The sequence below is a fragment of the Oryzias melastigma genome, unplaced genomic scaffold (assembly GCF_002922805.2).
Source record: "Oryzias melastigma strain HK-1 unplaced genomic scaffold, ASM292280v2 sc00205, whole genome shotgun sequence".
NCBI lineage: Eukaryota > Metazoa > Chordata > Actinopteri > Beloniformes > Adrianichthyidae > Oryzias > Oryzias melastigma.
This window is the reverse complement of record NW_023416881.1, coordinates 412,089-428,571: the sequence shown is the minus strand read 5'-3', so window position 1 is coordinate 428,571 and position 16,483 is coordinate 412,089. Positions and strand designations below refer to the sequence as shown.

General features: G+C 40.6%; 1 protein-coding gene across 2 annotated transcripts in view; it reads left to right on the top strand.

The window, feature by feature from the left end:
- Positions 1-16,483, top strand: part of emc2 (ER membrane protein complex subunit 2) — a 37,915-nt gene that overhangs the window by 2,936 nt on the left and 18,496 nt on the right. For both annotated transcript variants that reach the window (XM_024264163.1, XM_036210732.1), the window contains exons 3-7: positions 912-976; positions 1,612-1,697; positions 4,194-4,251; positions 12,986-13,071; positions 13,310-13,369. In XM_024264163.1, the coding sequence (XP_024119931.1) occupies positions 912-976; positions 1,612-1,697; positions 4,194-4,251; positions 12,986-13,071; positions 13,310-13,369 (355 nt within the window). The remainder of the gene's footprint in view (positions 1-911; positions 977-1,611; positions 1,698-4,193; positions 4,252-12,985; positions 13,072-13,309; positions 13,370-16,483) is intronic.

Sequence of the window (16,483 nt, the reverse complement as noted above, 5' to 3'; positions counted from 1 at the left end):
CTGAAGATTTAGCACTCGTGCTCTCTTATGGGGTCCAGATGACCCCACCCTTACATTGATGTGTGATTTCTCCCATGACAAAGGTGGACAGGATTTTCCGTCAGCCACAGACACCAGTGAAGATAAAAGAAAAAAAAAAGATTAAAAAAAGAAAATCAGCGCGCTCTCTTGCGGGGTCCTGACCCCACTTTTACTGTAAACATGCCTAGTATAGCACAAGGGTTACATGGGATTTTGATGATGTTCACAGTTTTCTCTTTTTTTTACACAGTTACAAATAATCAAAATCACATTCTGATGTGGTTAGTCAACCTACAGTAAAAACATAAACGATTAAATTATTATTTTAATTATTATTTTAAAAAAGTGGTTGAAAGTTGAACTAAAAAAGCTTTAAATGCACATTATAATCAGTTAAATGTATGTACTATAGATGGGCATAAATAAGGGTTGTCGAACTGCCGCTGTTGTTCAGAAACTAGTACAACATTTGAAATATAAACTTACAATCATGAACTTTTTGATAGAAAATGTAGCTTATTAAATTGGAAATAATTGGTTTACTGGTTGTTAAAAAACTGAAACAAAATGTGTAAACTGCAGCCCTTATAAACTAATTTCTGGCGGCAGAAAACATTGTTATCACCCATTCTGGCGCATGTTGTTAAACATGTTTTATGGTATTTCTGGATTAATGGTTATTGTTACTGAACTGGTCAGGATTCTAACAGATGTTCATTTGAAGACACTGAACTGCACTGTTTTCTAATGGTAAACAGGAAGCTGGAAGCTAAAATGTGAATGAAACACGTCGGTTTGTTAGTTTGAGTTTGTCATTATTTCATGTTCCAGCAGACAGAAGAGTGGAAAGGGTATTAACACAGTTGTTTTTGTGTGTTTTTCCTGCCCAGTTTGGATAATTTACGAGCAGGTGATGATCGCCGCTCTGGACTGCAGTCGGGACGACTTGGCTCTGGTAAGTTGTTACCACACTTCCTCACACACCCTGGAGCCTCACAAGCAATCGTTCACACTGTCACAGCGGCCACACTGCCAAACGTGGACAACAGATTTTATTTGTCCAAGTGGTATTGCACTGTGGGTAATTTGGAAAAACTGTTTATTGAAGTGGAATTAGAGGAAGTAGCATCCAGGCATTTGTTAAACGTGGACAGGATTTTTGGCTTTAATTATTTTTTCCTTTTAGTTTTATTTGCAGTCGTAAATTTTTACGCCAAAACTTTGGAGTTTGAGAAATATAACCAAATATTGTTTAAAACGGAATGCGGTAAAAAGTCAAATATTAGTTTTTAGCGTTTTTATATTAAAAGTTCCAGTCGAGGAGCGAAGAGGCCTACAAGAATCCTCTCTACTTTTTATAGCAGCACGTGGTTTGCCAAATGAGCAACACAAAAACAGTGGATTCTCGTAAGACAGTGAAGTGGCCCTCTCAGCAAATGACATACAATTGGCTAAAAGCATTTACAGAAATGACAAACTTTCCAGACAACTGATTTGTTTTGTTTATAAAACCCTCAGCATCTGTATGAGAGTTGAGGAGAACATGTGCCGTTTGTAATTGTTCTTTCTCCTCTGCCCACATCCTTGCAGACCTGTCTGCAGGAACTGAGGAAGCAGTTTCCTGATAGCCACAGAGTGAAGCGATTAGCGGGCATGAGGCTGGAAGCGTTGGAAAGGTAAGCATTCGCTGCACCGGCAGAGGAGACACAAAGCACAGAGCCAACCTTCTGTCTGATATTTTGGGCAGCTTTGGGGAGAGAAAGTGTTAGCAGTTAGTGTGGCGTGTTTATGTTGGACCACTCTGTCCTGGAGAAGGAGGGAGCAAACAGCCAGCGCTGGGTAGTCGTGCTGCCCTATAGCTTGAGTCAGGGATTCCCGGGAAGGAAGCGGTCGGGTGCCATTGTTATTCTGGGGGTCCCTCGGTTGTTTTTGGTTTTTGTTCGTCTATTCTTAACCTTATTTTGCTGCTCCTCAACTTTTCCTCTGTTCATTGTGTCTCAGTCCCGTAAAACCGACATGACAGCATAGCCAGAGCGGAGAACTTGACAAAGAAGAATAAACAGAAGGTATTTTTGGGTGCGCTGTGCTGAAGTAGGGGTAATTCAATCTTATTGCCCCATCCAGGTCACCTTAGCTGGCTTATTGGTTATATCAGAGTTCACGCGATAATTGAAAGTGATTGCTTCCTTCACTGTCAGATTAAATAAACTACACTCGGGGATCTTATTGGTAGCAGACAGGGCAACGTTCAAATGACACAACTTCAAAGCAAAGGCCCTTCCCCTGGACTCGCACCCCCACACACTCGACTCCTAAATAAATAAAGTAAATCAAAGTGCTCATGAGTGGTTGCCTGGTGCCTTCTGAAATCTCCAGAAGTGTGGCTGAGTAATAAAGTGAATGTGAGGAAAGCATCAGTGCTGGAAATGGGGCTGCTCATTGCTAATAGGAACCAGAGTTGCTTCTGTCGGTTGCAGACGGGATGGTTTCTGATCAGAGCCATGCCTCTAACTACCAAAGCATGCGTAACACAAAACATCACAGCTTGCATTTATATATAAAAATCAAGCTTTATTTATACAATTGAAATGACACGTAAAACGTGCGCGGCTTGTATTTCCTGGATTCTTTGGGGTATATGTAAAGATGATAGTTTCCTTTATAAACTGAGTTATTCTAACTCCATTCAGAAAGGTTTGAAGTAAAGCTGAACCAATAACTAACTGGCCTGCAGATCCAAACAGATGTCAAAAGCAGGGCTGGGAGTCACAGTCAAAATACTGATTCAGTTCTATTCCAGATTCAGCACGATTCTATTGACATTGAAGTTTGAAATTTGTTTGGTTCAATAATTGTAACATTTTACTACTTTTAAATGATAATCAAAATTAGCCAAAGAGGAAAGGACTGAAGCATCATACTTATCAAAAACCTTCCAAAAGATACAAATTACACAGAAATAAAACTTAACATCAAGTTGACAAATATGCCACAAAGACACAAATCAAAATATTAACCAGATACATATTCATTTATACATATTCATACACATATACATACAAACTATATATATTATATTATAGATACATATACACATACAAAAATACATACATATTTACTAATCGAAATGAAAGTCATCATCCCTTTTAAAGAATTTTATTCATACGAAAAGTAATGTAGGTATTCACACCAGAGCATTAACCAGAGGAGACTATGAAGAACAAAGACCCAGGACCAAATACAGTGAGATGGTGGTGTCTCTTAGAAACACAACATTTTTGAATACTTTGCAATTCATGTCAGAAACTGTGAAAACTATGCAAGGTACAAAACAGTTCTGAAACAGTCGTTAAAAATAAATCAGACTTATTCTTACACTTAAAAATTTCTCTTAGTTCCATTTTGTTCCAAAAACAGAAGGTCTTTTTTTTTTTACATTTGTTCTTACACTGCATGATTCAAATATAAAATTACCTCTCAAATTATAATGCTTCTCTTTTCTTTTAAAAAATGAATACATCCTCAAGGGCAAAGTATTTTAAAAAGCACACAAATAAAATGTCAAACATTCTTTCATGCTTAATATCCACAAATTTTAATGTATTTATTTTTTTAAACAGCACATTTGTGGATTCATGAAAACCAACTGTATTTATGTAAATGTAAGGGTGGGGTCATCTGGACCCCATAAGAGAGCACGAGGATTTTAAAACTCCAACCTGCCACATCATATAGGTGTTCATCTTTTTACTCCTTATGCATGATAGGGCTGAGGGATGGCAGAGTTGAGCCGTTTGTGGCCCGCCCGGCATTTGTTTTTTTACATCTCAAATAAGCTCTTTCCCATGGCATTTTTTCTTCTGATTAACACAGATTTCCACAATAACATGTTAAAAACACCAAAAAAGAACAATGTTCATCAGAGGGGGTCTCTTAAAGTTAGAATATATAAGCCTTGTAAAACGTTTTTCCACCAGCTTACCAGCACGTGCTTCTCTCTTTAGCTCACTATGGCTTTCTCTGTAGCTTCCCTTTAATCTGAAAGCTGCCACACTTCACACAAATGTGTTGACCTCAAATTCTGTTTGACTTTTCCACCACCCTAATTTTATGCTTGTGGGGACTGCGATTTCCAGCAAAACCCGGTGTAATTTTCCTTTGTTTCTCTAAAGGTACGAAGAGGCCAACAAGCACTACGATGCCATTCTCCAGGATGACCCCACCAATACGGTAAGAGCTAAAAGCTAAGACGGGGAAAAAAAATTCCGCTGCTCCGCATCACACTTTGCCTCCGATTGTGGTCTCAGCTTTTTGGAGAACTTTAAATCTGTCAAAGGACTTGGTGTTAGTGGTAGGAGTTAGCTAAGTTAAACTCCCCTTGGCCCTGCTGGCCTCGACCGCAGCGCTGATCCGCCTATCACCCACACGACTGAAGACGTGAAGAGAGTGGGCTGGGTGGTTGTTTGGGTGATTCATGGTCCTATCCAGTGCTGGAGATGTTTAGTGGAAGTAAGATGTAAATTGAAGTCTGGTCTTTGAAGATATTGATTTACTGGATCATTCAGACCATTAACCTCCTGCAGCACCTTCCCCTTTTGTCATCCAGTCAGGTGTGAAACCTGCTGCAGGAAAATCTAAAAGGCTCCTGACATTTCTGAACTTCTTGATGTTTTGATACCTCCAATTCAAAGTCAAACAATGGTATATATCTGCTGTTAATAGCTTCAATGTGGCTACTCAAGAAATGTTCTTTAAAACCTTTTCAAAACAAACTTACTACTTAATTTGTTTTGGTTACATCCCTGCTCCCCCTTCATATTTCCTCAGAGACGTCCTGTCCTTCCTGAGCCATTCTGACATATGGATTAGCTTAAGTGTGTTCTATATATTTGTTCTCTGCTGGCAGCATGTGAGGAAAGACATCATAGGCGTTCTTACTTTGAACACCACGCAGAAATTCTTCACATTGTCAGCTAAGTGCTAAAGCAAACATGCTGGAAAAGCCAATAACCCTTACCTCACTCTGATGCACCCCAGCACACTTACTCTGATGTGCTACCAAATGGGACTGTTTGTGGTTTGATTGTTTTCAATCTGATGTAACAGAATTTTTGGTTCTATACGTAAATTCCAATGTAAATATGCTTTATCTTTCCATGTCACCATCTTGAAGCACTTTATGATTTTAACTAGTGAGAAATGCTCTGGAAATAAACGTTACTAACAAGGTTAAGGGTGTGAGCTGAGTTGGGAGTTAAGACATGAGAACTTTGTGCAGGCAGCTCCCATGGGGTTAGCTGTAGGTCTGTGCATGCATGTGTGTTTGAGTGTGCCCACATATGTAGATGTGTATGAGTGGGGGGGGTGAGGTCTTAAAGGGCTCCTTATCTGCAACAAGTTCTTCTGTGGAAACTGTTGTACCCCTCCCAGAAGGCGACAAATTCCTGCTGTGACTGATGGGAAAATTGATACACCCACCTTTAAAGAGGGTTTGTAGCAAAGCTAAAGCTGTACGCTGGATTGCTGAAGCTTTGGTAATGACCACCATTCCGTTTTCTCAGAGGTGCATGAGCAGATAAGTAACAACTTTTAGCATTCCCGCATAACCAGAGGTTAAATTCCCAGTCCCATCATTTTTTTCTATTTTACAGTTTTCTCCAAATGCTAAAACACATTTTCTGAAACATTAGACCAATTTAACCAAACACCAAACACAATTTTCAAAACATAAGCTAAATATACAAAATACTTAACTCATGAATCAAAATCTCACTTTGAGGTCAAAATGAAGACTCTGTTGTCAAAACTTACACACACGCATCAAATCCAACACACTACGCACCAAAACACCAAACACAATTTTCCAAATATAAACTAAATATACAAAATTCTTGACTCTTTAGTCAGAAGCTCACTATGAGTTCATAATAAAGACTCTGTCGTCAAAACTAACAAACATGCAGCAATCACAACACACTACACAACAAAACACTTGACACTGTTCACAAAATGTTTTACAAAAGTCGTCCACCCACATAAGACTGTCTAGCAGCTCTGCAAAGTAATGCAAACAGTAAATGAAAGTTTAAAAAAATATATAGCAAAATTGACAATAGAATGCAAGAAGATATTTTGTAATGCCTAAATAAAGTACACATTTTTACATCTGTAAAAAATGCTTATTATTGTAAAATAAGAATCAGCAGGGTAGAGAATTTTTGCTACAGTAATGCAAATTACAGGATAAATAGTTACTCATTTAAAGTTAATTTCTTTTGTAAAATGTGGGATAATGTGTTTTCACTCAAACGGATAAAGACAACATCAAATGTTTGTTCACATACAAATATATTTTATGTTTATCCCTTGTCACAGTCGGTAAAACATACTTTCATTTCGTATTCTCTAATTGTTTCAGTTTGCACTGACCTGTTTTCCTTTTTAAATGTCTGCACGATTGATGCCACTGTGAAACGACTGAGTTGGGGGTTGACCCTTTGACCCACTTCCCTCATGGTCATTCCATGAACCAACACATGGTCAATTACAGTGGCCCGGATCATATCAGAAATCGCTGTCCTTTTTCTCGGTCTTGGAGTGAGTCTAGGTGCTGGTCTGGGCCTGGGTGCAGGTCTGGGTGGGGGTTCGGGTCCCAATGTGGGTCTGGGTCTCAATTGCCTTTCTCTGTTTTCCATTTTTCATTATTAGCTGTTTAGTTGCTCCAGAACTGCCTTTATATTCAGTGCAGTTGATTAGCAAAAAGTGTCTTCAGCTTTGACCAGTTGTGTGTTAATGATGACTCCTGTGTTGGAACAGAGTTTGAGTTTTGCCTCTTTGTGTTAATGTGTTGCACCTTGTGTGTTGTGAATGCCGACTGGGTCTTAAAAGTGAAAATGTGTCTTGTGTTCCGCAAAGAGTGAATTGGAGTTTTGAAAATTGTGTGTTAACTGCAAATTGTGTTTTAGGCTTTGACCAAAGAGTGATGTTTTTGAGAAAAGAGTTAAAGCAATTGATGAGCTTGTTTGGAGAATGGCACTTAGTGTTTTAGCAATTGGGAAAAGCTGTAAAAGAATTTCCAATGGTCTTATATTTATGATTATGCTGTTTTGATCCACAATCAAAAAACCTTTTGATTGTTAGGGGTGCGACGGATTACAAAACTCACGGTTTTTAAGAACTCATAGTTTTAGACTCATGGTTTGGATCATTTTTAGAATCAGTAAAATGGGGAAAAGACAACAGGAAAAACGATTAAATAAATGTATAATTACTGTGTTTTTAAGCTTCATATTAAAAAAATATAGTAAAACATTTATAAAGTATTTCAAGACATAAATACGGACAAATGTATTACAGCATCAACATATTTGCTCATTGAGGCCTGTTTATAAAAACAAAACAATAATGAGACCTTTGAATTTAGATATTCCTTTAAATAAATAAAAAATACTCAAATATCCATTGTATCTTGGAAAAAAAAAGAAGAAAAATAAATCTATTTTTTTAAAAGAAAAAAAAACAGGGGATATTAGAATCACTACTTTTCATTTCATTTACTACTTTTTCCCCTGCTGCTATAAACCCCCTCCCACTGGTTACTGATGGAGCAGCGGCTTTCTCCTAACACTGCGGGGCCGCTGCTGTTCCTCACTGAAAGAGTTTCTAGATGATTTTATGAACGCACCAATGCTTTTTTACAATTCTTTTAAAATAAATAAACCTGATCTCCCATCATCCGTGTCCCCCACGATGAGGTCGAGAAAAGCTTTTGACGGAAGCTCTCGGATTTACACCCTTTTGGAGAAACGTCCAGCAAAAACTTTGGAGCTTGTTAAAACACAGACAGTCCATGAATTTGACGCACAAATTGCGTTTGGTGAGAACAGACAGTTGATTTAAATGATGTGTATGCGAAGTGGGGCATGAGGGATTCGCAATACACATGTTCTGAACCATGACTAGTGATCCGTTTCACTCCTAAAAACATTTTCTAGGACATAGTTTGTGCAGGATGGCAGTATTTCACCTGAACTTTCAGACTGTTTGCATGGAGTGAGACCACCCCAATTTCCCATCATCCATCTGTTTAGTTGCTCTCCCGCTAACTTAAAGGCCCAACCTTACATTAGCAGCGCAAAAATAATGGCAAGCAATATTGGGAGCTATCCAGTTATACAGTTTCAAACCAGATGCCATCTCAAATGACAAAAATTAAGACATTAATGGATCTAGTCATCTACAAGTGGATGCTTTAGAAGGGAGCAGTCAGGAAGCTTGTGGCTTGCTGTTGTAGCTTCTACATTGCACCTACAAGCTCTTTCCAATGGCATTTTGATGTCTGTTCCTGATTCACACCATTTAAAAAAAGAAATCCTCAAATGTATTTGTAGGCTCAATTTTCTTTACATCATGAGAAAAATGCCACAAGAACATGTTAAAAACACCATTTTCATTGGAATAGTAGATCTTTTTTTTTTTACACCATTCTGTTCTTGTTTTATGAATTATTACATCTTTTAAACAAATATCTAAGAATATGCAAACATCTTTAATCTGACCAAAAAAGAAAACTTTATTGATTTATTGAAGACAACGAGAACTTTATCTTTTTAAATAAACATTTTGCCGCTGCTGTAATCTACATCAGATTCTTCTACATGCATTCATTGTTTTTATAATGGGAGTAGTAATTTCAGTAAATCCCAGGACACCACCCCAAAACGGCACAGATCTAATAAAGAGTGGCGGTACGTCCTCGGAAAGGGATCGGTCTGTTTCCTGATCTCCTCGTGCTTGAGACTGCCACCCATGTGAGCTTAAGCTGTCAGTTAAACCTTTGATTGGGAATGGAACAAAACCCACAAGTATGCTCCAAGTCTGTGGGATGTTAATTTGGAACATTTTTTTCCCACAATCCTTGTCCTGTAGGAGTTTTGAGTAAAAGTCGTACACACAGACATGTTTCAGGTCACCTGCTTGGATGTGAAGACAGTCTCTGGTCCTGCTCTCTCCACTTTGCTCAGAAGTTTTGAGCAGGAGATGAGCCAAAGGAATAGCGGAAAATTCCTGACCACAAAGAAGACTTGCAAGGCATCCCAGAATGCAAAGCAGAGATTGGAAACTGAGCTGTTGTAATTGCAGACTGTGGAATAGATGTGGTACCCATTTAACAAAATTGTTGAATCAACAAAAATCGTTCAGGTTTTTTGCCATGCTGCTATCCAAGAAATGTAGCTGTTCCTTTACTCTCCGTGTTCCAGCACCTACAGCTTTAGGTTGACTTTTCCTTTACGTACAATCTACCGTCTGTTTTGTTCTGTGTGCACACATTTGCAAACAAGATTGGTCGTGTAGTGTTTGACTTTGAATCAACTTACTAATTACAGCAGGGTTGTATTTCATTGACGCCGCACTAAGTGATTCATTGTTTCTTCCTTTTACTGTTGATGTACCAGTGTAGTAATCACAGGAGGTTAATCAACTGCAGATACACTCATCATTTTCAAGTATTTATAGTTTAATATTAAAAACCATATATTTATCTAAACTATATCTTTAAAATAAAAAATAAAAAATAAAAAGGTTAGCTTCTCATTTATTTCTTGAGTTCACCTTCATGGATGTGTGGTAGGTGAGCCACCCGTGCGCTGATGGTTCTCATTAACTTCTTGAAAGAATGTTGCGGTAGGTTGTAACCCAGAGTCAGGGGTGATGTTAATAATCCGGCCGTCACTCAAAGCCTCTTCAGGACGCTCATTAAAAAAGAATGGCAACACCAGAGGGATCAGATCCATGTCAGTTTGTACCAAAGGATCAGAGGAGGCAGAGAAGTGGTTTGGAATTGCTGCTCTGATAACAAAGTGGAGTTCAAGTCTTTTGGCCTTTCAGCATCCGAGTAGCTTGTTTTCTGAGGAAGGAAAAAAAAGGTTAAAAGAAGCAAGTGCAGGAACCCACATTTCAAGACACTCTGGTGTTTGTTTCGTTAATTTTCTTACTTTCCCAGCTTTTTCCATGTGCTTGTCGTTTTTTCTGAAGTGAGTGAAACCTTTTTTTTTTCCACCCTTCTGCAGTCTGTACTATGACAGGAGAGGATAGACTATTGGTTTATAGTGGTTCACTTTTTCTTTATTACTATTATTATTTTTCTTTCGTACATTTTTGGACATCCATAGCTCTTCAACTCTTTCAGCTATTAAAATATTCAGCTCTTTAAATGCTAGCTTTTTTGACTGTTTTGGCAGTTACTAAGGATTTCTAGGCTACTTTGGGGTTTAGTTAATATTTTTGCCAAAGGCTAGCTATTTTGGCTAATTTAGACTTTTTTGTTTTTTAGGCTATTTTGCCCCTGCGCTAATATTTTAGCTAGCTATCAGTTTCAGCTTTTTTAGCTATCAATTTTAAGCATCTTCAGCTACCAGCAGTAGCATCTACAGCAGCTACATTTAATTTACAGCATTCACACTAGAATTATCACAGGGGATGCTACATATCTAGTTTTTAAAATTCTTTTAGTTTTATTTAATTTTTTAATTTTTTTGTGAAGATTACAGAAATGCATTATTTAAAATTTGGCTATGTGTCTTTCTGGAAATCCATAAATGTTTACGTTTAGACTGTGATTGTTACACTTTTTCTTTTAGCATACAAACTGACCTCAGCTACACATCAAAGAAGAAAACGGTTATGTGGCCCTCACTAGAAAAAGTTTGGGGTCCCCTGCTTTAGAGTGCCATATTTTCCATCCTAGGGCACCCTGGATTAGAAGGTGTACTGTCAAGGAATAGTCCTTTTTTTTACTTTTAATATAAGGCGCACTGAACTTTGAGGCATGTTAAGTGAGAGACTTAATTAACTGCAGTCACAATGAACACACTACATGTTAGCTGCGTTAGTGTTCAAAATATATCTAACTCACGGTCCCAACCTTGTTTGCAAAACGTACAAAAAAATTGATTAATACTGCTAAAACTACACATTCTCTCTCCCACCTCGTTATATATGAACGTATGGTTAAGGCCCTCTACATGTCTCTTTCTGACGTTTGAGGTTGTCCCAACTCATCGTTTTTTGACATGCTGGCTGTTCTCATTAAATCATGGGTTCCCAACCCTCGGGACGCAATACCTGACAGGATAGTGGATCCAAAACTGGTACTGGGTTAGGTTACTGGTCCTGGTCTACGTCCTGAGAGTTGGGGACCCCTGATTAGCGAATGCATTTTTTTCCCCGTCTTTGGCCAAGCAGCCCTCAGACCTGAACTGGTTTGCGGGTCAAGACTAGGGACCCCTGACTAAATGGGAACAGCCAGTACATCAAAAACGACAAGTTGGGGACACCCAAGACATCAAAAAGTGATGCATAGGGTGCCCGAAGCATACGTCCATTATGTAAAATTGGGAGAGAGAATGCGTTGGCTCAAACAAACGTTAATGTGACTACGCTAGCTCCCAACCTTGTTTCTAACACAGTTAGACAGTACCCATTATCGTACCTACAATAACACCCTATCAAACATTTGGACAGAGCGCTGCGTGCCTCTCAAAATTGCCTTTACATCAGTAAATACAATCAAACTAATCCATATATAAAACAGAATGTTTTTTTTTCTTCTTTTTTTTTTTGAGAAAAATTAAGGTGCCTCATATTGTGGAAGGGGCTGCACGGTGGCGCAAGTGGTTAGCGCTCTCGCCTCACAGCGAGAAGGCCCCGGTTCGAATCCCGGCTGGGACCTTTCTGTGTGGAGTTTGCATGTTCTCCCCGTGCATGCGTGGGTTTTCACCGGGGACTCCGGCTTCCTCCCACCCTCCAAAAACATGCTTCATAGGTTAATTGGTGACTCTAAATTGTCCCTAGGTGTGAATGTGAGAGTGAATGGGTGTGTGATTGAGGCCCTGCGACGGACTGGCGACCTGTCCAGGGTGTACCCCGCCTTCGCCCTTCAGTAGCCGGGATAGGCTCCGGCACCCCCGCGACCCCGAAAGGGAAGAAGCGGTCAAGAAGATGGATGGATGGATGGATGGCATATTGTGGAAAACGCTATTATTTTTTTAATTTTTCTTTTCCAAAATCCCTACAGCTTTTAAACAAAGATGTTTTCCTGCTGCTTGTGTGCTTTTATTCTCTTATAAGCTAAAATATTGCTTGTCAGTAGAGGTTGGAGCATCTCAGCAGGTCTCTGTCCTGACATGATGGATAAGTAGATTTCTTGTGATGGAAGTGTCAGAGGAGGCCCAAATTTACAGCCGCTAAGACGTGACTCATACACAGCATCAATGGCTTTGCTCGAGAGTGTAGTACAGGAAGCCTCACTTAATCATCTGCCAGTCCATAAATAAAATGGGTCGTGACAGGGCAGTGCACTCCTAATGGAGCAGCAGGCTTCTGTTAAGAGGTTCACGTGGTATCAAAAGGAGCTGGAAGGGGGAGCCAAACATTTTTGGAAAACTCACCGAAGCGGGCCTGATACTTTCTAGTTCAGATTGATGAGAGTCTAATCCACTTTGAGATCACTTCAACATCAGAACGGCGCAAAAAGCAGTTTTCAGCTGATGGAAGTTGGGGGGATTGTGCACTGCAGTGCCGGCGAGAAGACCGGCGTTGGGGTTTGAGGGTGCATGCCATTTTCCCCACTTAGTGAGGGGATGAGTCACTGCTGTATCATAGCCACAGAGCAGATCCCAGCCATATAACACTGACTCATACAGCGTGTCCATCTTCTACAAGACATTGCCTCTGAGTTTCTCCAATTACGTCTTGATGGACCTACTTTGTGCCATTAGCAGACATGACAAAAATAGCTATCTTTTAAAAGATCGTTGTTTTTTTTTTTGTTTTTGTTTTTTAATCTGTGATTGTTCATGTAGTAAGCTTATGTAAGCTTACTCCAACTCCTAAAAGTTAAAGAGAGCGCCAAAAAGGAAAAAGTCTTTCACTTTGCTAATCCTGTTTATTTTCTCCTTTACAGGCAGCAAGGAAACGCAAGATTTCCATTCTGAAGGCCCAGGGGAAGAGCACTGAAGCCATAAGAGAGCTCAATGAGTATCTTGAGCAGTGAGTGTCCTAACAGAGGGGGTAGACGGTCAACTGCCCCTCCTCTTCATCTCCTCTGGCTTTTATTTAAATTAAAAACAAGTCTGCCTTCAATACAGCTGGCACATCCAGACTACCATTAGTGCTATTGTAATAAGTAATTTAAAGCTCACATTTTTTACTTTAATATGTTCCAAACTCCTTCACTCTTTTGCTAACTTTCAGAAGGAGAACTGAATGTCACTTTGTGTCTTTGCAGGTTTGTTGGGGATCAGGAGGCGTGGCACGAGTTGTCGGAGCTTTACATTAACGAACATGAGTGAGTATAGGTTTCTAATTTGGAGGGCAGCAGAGATGATGATGTCAGAAGATATATCACTTAACTTATATGGGTATTTAATGGGAAATAGTCAGGAAAGGTACTGAAATTTGTGCCGTTTGGCAGCCGTTTATGAAGTGTATATTGAACATCACAATTCGACTTTGATTCTCACTCTAGAAAAAGTTAGAATCTATGTCTGCACTTTTAAATTCCTTTTATAGATAACAATTTATACCAGTTTGTGAAGTAATACCACGTTATCCGTCCGTCCATCCATTCATCCAATCATCCATCCATCCATACATCCATTTATCCATCCGCCCATCCACACCTAGGAACAATATAAGGACACCTATCAATAGGGCTGGATTGATAAAATCAATTAATCGATCTAACCTGATCTAAGCTTAATAGATCATAATCAATCCATAAAAGTAGAGATCGCTCTAACACAGAATGCTTAAGTCCTCCAGCTTGATGCTATCTTATAATGGGGTTTCCCATAGAACGGCTAATGCTAACGTTCGGTCGACGTGAACATTCATTGCTGACTAAATTAACATCTTTATATACTCGCAAGCATGAATTTTCGAAACTTTTTTAAGGAAATAGTTTTTAAGGTAACCATTTGTGGTCTAAAGAACTGTTTTTTTCTCATACTTTTTTCTTCTTCTGGAATAAAGTGTAACGCCGGAGTCACACAGGACGCGATAGCGCAGCGCAGCGGCGCGGAGCGGAGAGCGCGCCGCTGCGCGGCGCTCTATTGGTCACACCAGACGCGATATGTTTCCGCGACGGTCGGCATGCGCTTCTGCTAGAGCTATTGCTTTTTTGCCATCATGATCAATAACCAGGATATCTCCCAGTGTTTCTGCTAAAAGGAGATGGTCTCTGCCCCTGTCGACACAGACCCCGCCCCCCAACTCCGCAGTCGGCCCACTTCATTGATCGGCTTGTGCGCGCGTGTGCGTGTCTGTCTGTTCTGTTGTGTGTCTGTGTGCACGCACGCAGGTGTTTCCGTCGGTCAATTAATAAACTAAAAATATTACCTGATGTTTCTTCCCAGAAGAACCGCTCTTCTGCCTCTCTCTCGTTCAAACGCAGCCCCGTGTCCCGCTCCAGTGTGCCCCCACTGCCCCGTCTGCCCTGCTTTTTTTCCTCCCAGAACCCTGCAGACCAGCACACCCGCTCCGGAGATCTGTGGTGTCCGGGGTGGGGGCTCTCGCGCACGCGTGTCTGTGTGTTTTGATTGTATGCATATTTTCATCTCTACTGTCTGTTTAGACACAAAAACTTGATAACATTTGTCAATCGCGGCGTTTTATTGTGAAAATTTGGTTCTATTTTGAAAATAAACCGGATTTTCTCATGTATTTCGACGCAACTTCCTGCCAGTATTGACGCGGAGCGCTCGCGTCGCGCGGAAGAAATAGGCCAGACGCCGAAACGTTGCGTCGCTCCGCGCTTGGTGTGACCGACGCCATAGGTTAACATGGGCGCCGAATGGAAGCGTACGCCGTTCCGCGCCGCTTCGCGGCGCTATCGCGTCCTGTGTGACTCCGGCGTAATACTATTGCCACCTAGTGGCCAAACTGAAATGCCCTCCAGGAGAAGCAGAACAATTGTTGGAGCTTCTCTGTTTGAAAATCCATGTAACATTATATGGTATTAACAATCTCATCATTCCACTAATGCATATATCAAATTAATACAAATATCATATATATATATATATATATATATATATATATATATATATACACTGCTCACAAAAATTAAAGGAATACTATTTTTATTGGACTTGGCATGAATTGAATTAAACCTGTCTGATAATTTTCTTGTTGGTTAACCAGCTGAGGGCCTCGTTAATCAATTTCAGCTGTATTGGTGTTCATGGAATTAACAACAGGTTCACTTCAGTGGCAACAATTAGAAAACCCTCAAAACAGGACTGGTGTTACATGTGGAGGTCATTTCAAGTTTCTCCCTCTTGATCTTTTTTGGCTGGTTTTCCACTTGTGCTGATTTTGACTTGATAATTATCTCTACTGGCAGTATGAGGCGATTCCTCAACCCTACAGAAGTTGCACAGGTTGTCCAACTTCTCCAGGATGGCACATCCACACGTGCTGCAGCAAGAAGGTTTAATGTGTCTCCCAGCCCAATCTCCAAAACATGGAGGAGATTGCAGGAGACTGGTGGTTATTCTGGGAGAGCTGGACAGGGCCGTAGAAGGTCCTCAACCCCTCAGCAGGACCGATACCTTCTCCTTTGTGCAAGGCGGAACAGGCTAAGCACTGCTTGTGCCCTACAGAATGACCTCCAGAGAGGGCCACTGGTGTGAATGTCTCCACCCAAACAATCAGGAACAGACTTCATGAAGGTGGCCTGAGGGCCCGACGTCCTGTAGTGGGTCCGGTGCTCACTGCCCAGCACCATGGAGCTCCACTGGCATTTGCTCAAGAACACCAGAATTGGCAAGTCCGCCACTGGCGCCCTGTACTTTTCACAGACGAGAGCAGGTTCACTCTGAGCACCTGTGATAGACGTGAAAGAGTCTGGAGAAGACAAGGAGAACGTTATGCTGCCTGCAACGTGGTTCAACATGACAGGTTTGGTGGTGGGTCAGTGATGGTCTGGGGAGGCATATCCATGGAGGGACGCACAGACCTCTACTGCCATAAGGTATCCAGATGAAATCCTTGAACCCTTTGTCAGACCCTACGCTGGTACAGTAGGTCCTGGTTTCCTCCTAATGCACGACAATGTCCGGCCTCACGTGGCAAGAGTATGCAGGCAGTACCTGGAGGATGAAGGAATTGAAACAATTGAATGGCCTTCACGATCACCTGACTTAAACCCAATAGAACATCTCTGGGACATTATGTTTGGGTCCATTAGTCGCCACCAGGTTGCTCCTCAGACTATAAAACAGCTCAGGGATGCCCTCACCCAGATTTGGGAGAAAACGTCACTAGACACCATCCGTCGTCTCATTAGTAGCATGCTGCGACGTTGTCAAGCATGCATACAAGCTGGTGGGGGCCACACAAGATACTGAAAAGCATTTTGAGATGCAGAAATTAAGTTTTGGGAAAAAATGGACTAGCC